Source organism: Carlito syrichta, unplaced genomic scaffold, assembly GCF_000164805.1.
Source record: "Carlito syrichta isolate Samal-C Ts95f unplaced genomic scaffold, Tarsius_syrichta-2.0.1 Scaffold314028, whole genome shotgun sequence".
Classification (NCBI taxonomy): Eukaryota; Metazoa; Chordata; class Mammalia; order Primates; family Tarsiidae; genus Carlito; species Carlito syrichta.
In genome coordinates this window covers 418,431-423,928 of record NW_007258124.1, presented here as the reverse complement: position 1 = coordinate 423,928, position 5,498 = coordinate 418,431, and the positions used below count along the sequence as shown (strand labels likewise).

The window sequence follows — 5,498 nt, the reverse complement described above, 5'->3', positions numbered from 1 at the left end:
CAGCCTCCCAAAGGCGCGGGATTACAGGCTGAGCCACCGAGCCCGGCTAAAAAAAAAAATCTTAAGGAACAATGTTCCTTAGGGTAGTGTGAAACATGTTGCTCTGAGCTCTCTTAGGTCAATAATCCACAGTTTTCTTAGTTGTTTCCCGCATAGATCTTTTGGGTATAAACATTTTTTCACAGTTAGAGTTTAAAATATAAATGTTGGCCAGGTGCCGTGGCTTACGTCTATAATCCCAGCACTTTGGGAGGCTGAGATGAGAGGATGCCTTAGTCTGCAGGTTCAAGACTAGCCTGGGCAACTTGGTGAGACCTCATCTTTACAATAATCAAAAATTAGCTGGATATGGTAGCACACGCCTGTAGTTCCAGCTACTTGGAAGACTGAGGCAGAAGGATCACCTGAACCCAGCAGGTTGAGGCTGCGGTGGCCATGAGCATACCACTGCACTCCAGACTGGGCAACAGAGTGAGACACCAACTCAAAATAAAAATATATATATATAAATGTTTTCATACATATACATATATATATGTAATATATAAATAAATATATTTATGGCACAAACCAGGCTGAAGGATCTAGTTTTATGACCTTTCACATGTTATCAGACTACTCTGTATAAAGATTTACCTCATTTCTATCAACATCAGCGATTTATCAGTTTCACATGTTCTAGCAACAGGGAGAATGAGTGATCCAAAATGGAGGAAGACAGAAGTTAATGTCTTTTTTTTAGCTGGTCTCACTCTGTAGCCCAGACTGGTGTGCAATACCATGATCATGGCTCAACACAACCTCAAACTTCTGGATTCAAGCAGTCCTCCCACTTCAGCCTCCTGAGTAGCTAGGACTACAGATATGCACCACCATGCCCGGCTAATTTTTTTTAATCTTTTTGTAGACATAAGGCCTCACTATATTGCCCAGGCTGGTCTTGAATTCCTGGATTCAATTATTTCTCCTGCCTCGGCCTCCCAAAGTGCTAGGATTGCAGGCATGAGCCACTGTGTCTGGCCAGTTAATGTCTTTTGTGACCACCTTTGGAAATCATTTCTGCACCATCTTTTTGGTTATTAAGGTCAGCCCTATCCAGTGTGGAAGCATACTGCCCAAGGGCCTGAATACCAGGAAGCAAGGATCACTGGGGTCATCTTGGAGGCTGACTGCTATTCCCTGTCCTCTGTCCCAAATGATTCATGTCCTCCCACGCGCAACATACACTCATCCCTCATCCCCTCCCAAGGCCTCCAAAAGTTACATCCCATTAGCATATCAGCGTCAACCTCCAAAAGCAGTATAGATTTATATTCCTCAGATGAGACTTTTTTTTTTGAGTTGGAGTCTCTCTCTGTCATCCAGGTTGGCTGGAGTGCAGTGGCACACTGCTCATGGCCACTGCAGCCTCAACCTGCTGGGCTCAAGCGATCCTTCCACCTCAGCCTTTCAAGTAGCCAGAACTACAGGCATGAACCATCATGCCTGGCTTATTTTTTGACTTATTGTAGAGACAAAGTCTTACCAAATTGCCCAGGCTGATCTTGAATCCCTAAGCTCAGGCAATCCTTTCACCTAGGCCTTCCAAAGTGCTGGGATTACAGGTTTGCACCACCATGCCCGGCCTAGGAGATTTATTGAGTGTAGTCCCTTGAGTATAGTTCTTTGACCCAAAAGACTCAGGCGGAATAGACCCAAGATAGCTGGTAGACATGCCCTTTTAAAAAAGAGAAAATTGCCGGGCTCGGTGGCTCAGCCTGTAATCCCGCGCCTTTGGGAGGCTGAGGTGTGTGGATTGCCTGAGCCCGCAGGTTCGAGCCCGCCTGGGCAGCAAGACCTCATCTCTACAATAAATCAAAATGAGCCGGGCGTGGTAGCACGCGCCTGTAGTTCCAGCCACTTGGAAGGCTGAGGCGGAAGGATCGCCGGAGCCCAGCAGGTCGAGGCTGCGGTGGCCGGGAGCGGCCACTGCACTCCAGTCTGGGTGACAGAGTGAGATTCCAACTCAAAAAAAAAAAAAAAAAGAGAGAGAAAATTGCTGGGCTCGGTGGCTCAGCCAGTAATCCCGTACCTTTGGGAGGCTGAGGTGAGTGGATTGCCTGAGCCCGCAGGTTCGAGCCCGCCTGGGCAGCAAGACCTCATCTCTACAATAAATCAAAATGAGCCGGGCGTGGTAGCACGCGCCTGTAGTTCCAGCCACTTGGAAGGCTGAGGCGGAAGGATCGCCGGAGCCCAGCAGGTCGAGGCTGCGGTGGCCGGGAGCGGCCACTGCACTCCAGTCTGGGTGACAGAGTGAGATTCCAACTCAAAAAAAAAAAAAAAAAGAGAGAGAAAATTGCTGGGCTCGGTGGCTCAGCCAGTAATCCCGTACCTTTGGGAGGCTGAGGTGAGTGGATTGCCTGAGCCCGCAGGTTCGAGCCCGCCTGGGCAGCAAGACCTCATCTCTACAATAAATCAAAATGAGCCGGGCGTGGTAGCACGCGCCTGTAGTTCCAGCCACTTGGAAGGCTGAGGCGGAAGGATCGCCGGAGCCCAGCAGGTCGAGGCTGCGGTGGCCGGGAGCGGCCACTGCACTCCAGTCTGGGTGACAGAGTGAGATTCCAACTCAAAAAAAAAAAAAAAAAGAGAGAGAAAATTGCTGGGCTCGGTGGCTCAGCCAGTAATCCCGTACCTTTGGGAGGCTGAGGTGAGTGGATTGCCTGAGCCCGCAGGTTCGAGCCCGCCTGGGCAGCAAGACCTCATCTCTACAATAAATCAAAATGAGCCGGGCGTGGTAGCACGCGCCTGTAGTTCCAGCCACTTGGAAGGCTGAGGCGGAAGGATCGCCGGAGCCCAGCAGGTCGAGGCTGCGGTGGCCGGGAGCGGCCACTGCACTCCAGTCTGGGTGACAGAGTGAGATTCCAACTCAAAAAAAAAAAAAAAAAGAGAGAGAAAATTGCTGGGCTCGGTGGCTCAGCCAGTAATCCCGTACCTTTGGGAGGCTGAGGTGAGTGGATTGCCTGAGCCCGCAGGTTCGAGCCCGCCTGGGCAGCAAGACCTCATCTCTACAATAAATCAAAATGAGCCGGGCGTGGTAGCACGCGCCTGTAGTTCCAGCCACTTGGAAGGCTGAGGCGGAAGGATCGCCGGAGCCCAGCAGGTCGAGGCTGCGGTGGCCGGGAGCGGCCACTGCACTCCAGTCTGGGTGACAGAGTGAGATTCCAACTCAAAAAAAAAAAAAAAAAGAGAGAGAAAATTGCTGGGCTCGGTGGCTCAGCCAGTAATCCCGTACCTTTGGGAGGCTGAGGTGAGTGGATTGCCTGAGTCCGTGGGTTCGAGACCCGCCTGGGCAGTGAGACCTCATCTCTGTAATAAATCAAAAATCAGCTGGGCGTGGTAGCACTTGCCTGTAATTCTGGCTACTCGGAAGGCTGAGGCGGAAGGATTGTTGGAGCCCAGCGGGTTGAGGCTGCGGTAACTGGGAGTGGCCACTGCACTCCAGTCTGGGCGACAGAGTGAGACTCCAACTCAAAAAATAAAAATAAAAATAAAAAAATAAAAAAGAGAAAGTTGATGCCTGTAGTTCCAGCTACTTGGAAGGCTGAGGCGGAAGGATCGCAGGAGCCCAGCAGGTCGAGGCTGTGGTGACTGGGAGCGGCCACTGCACTCCAGTCTGGGCAACAGAGTGAGACTCCAACTCAAAAAATTAAAATTAAAATTAAAAAAATAAAAAGTAAAAAAGAGAAAATCGATGCCTTTAGTTCCAGCTACTCGGGACGCTGAGGTGGGAGCCAGGGATTGCGGCCAGGAGTTTGAGGCTACAATGTGCCATGATTGTGTCTGTGAATAGTCATTGCATTCCAGGTGAGCAACATAGAGATGCCCCACCTAAAAACCAAATTTATGTAAAATATATGTATCGCAAGACATTTTTCTCTTATTGAAGCCATGTATAAAGTCTCTTTTTCTTCCTTTTTGATAGGTATCGATTGGCAAGTACAGCCTCCTTTATCAGGACTTCCTCCTCTTGGTAAAGTGTCTCTCAACAAGGAGCTTCGTTTCAACACTTCCATTGCCAATTTAGTCATTCTTCGTGGGAAGGATGTGCAAAGCGCAGATCTGGGTAAGAAGTTAAGGTGAAAATTAAGGTGTAGCCAGGTGTGGTGGCTCAAGCCTGTAATCCCAGCACTTTGGCAGGCCAAAGTGAGAGAATTGCCTGAGTCTAGGGGTTCGAGACCAGCCTGGGCAACTTGGCAAGACCTCGTCTCTACAATACATCAAAAAGTTAGCCAGGCATGGTGGCTCACGCCTGTAGTTCCAACTGCTTGGAAGGCTGAGGCGGAGATCGCCTGAGCCCAGCAAGTCGAGGCTGCGGCAGCCATGAGCGTGCCACTGCACTCCAACCTGGGTGACAGTGAGGCTCTAACTCAAAAAATAAAAAATTAAACCGGGCTCGGTGGCTCAGCCTGTAATCCCACGCCTTTGGGAGGCTGAGGTGAGTGGACTGCCTGAGCCCGCAGGTTCGAGACCCGCCTGGGCAGGCGAGACCTCATCTCTACAATAAATCAAAAAATTAGCCGAATGTGGCAGCGCGCGCCTGTAGTTCCAGCTACTTGGAAGGCTGAGGCGGAAGGATCGCTGGAGCCCAGCAGGTCGAGGCTGCGGTGGCCGGGACTGGCCACTGCACTCCAGCCTGGGCGACAGAGTGAGACTCCAAATAAAAAGAAATAAAAATTAAGGTGTATATTTTGCACGTGTACATGGTACATGGTATACATAATTACATGTCCTTGTATTTTTTTTTTTTGAGTTGGAGTCTCACCCTGTTGTCCAGGCTGTCCTCCTGGCTCAGCCTCCCAAAGTGCTGGGATTTCAGGCATGAGCCACACACCTGGCCAGAATTCAGCTTATATCCAATTTAAACCACTTCTGTTTTGGTGTCTGGTCACAACTAACTGATACAATGGTTATATTTTGCCACTAAAACACATTACTACTTTCTTTTCTTTAAGAATACAAGGGCAGCCGGGCTCAGAAGCTCAGCCTGTAATGCTGCGCCTTTGGGAGACTGAGGTGAGTGAATTGCCTGAGCCTGCGGGTTCAAGACCCGCCTGGGCAACTTGGCGAGACCTCATCTCTACAATAAATCAAAAAAACTAGCCGGGCGAGGTAGTGCACGCCTGTAGTTCCAGCTACTTGGAAGGCTGAGGCAGAAGGATCGCCGGAGCCCAGCAGGTGGAGGCTGCGATGGCCAGGAGCGGCCACTGCACTCCAGTCTGGGTGACAGAGTGAGACTCCAACTCAAATTTAAAAAAAAGAATACAAGGGCTGGGCTCAGTGGCTTAGCCTGTCATCCCAGCACTTTGGGAGACCAAGATGAGAAGACTACCTGAGCCCGCAGGTTTGAGACTAGCCTGGGCAACTTGGTGAGACCTTGTCTCTACAATTAAAAAATTAGCCAGAGCCGGGCTCAGTGGCTCAGCCTGTAATCCCGTGCCTTTGGGAGGCTGAGGTGAGTG

The 5,498-nt window shown here is 50.3% G+C and overlaps 1 protein-coding gene across 2 annotated transcripts in view; it reads left to right on the top strand.

Moving 5' to 3' along the window:
- The window catches only part of TUBD1 (tubulin delta 1), a 27,547-nt gene that overhangs the window by 19,889 nt on the left and 2,160 nt on the right, over positions 1–5,498 (top strand). For both annotated transcript variants that reach the window (XM_008070838.2, XM_008070839.2), the window contains one exon: positions 3,962–4,102. In XM_008070838.2, coding sequence (XP_008069029.1) covers positions 3,962–4,102 — 141 coding nt within the window. The remainder of the gene's footprint in view (positions 1–3,961; positions 4,103–5,498) is intronic.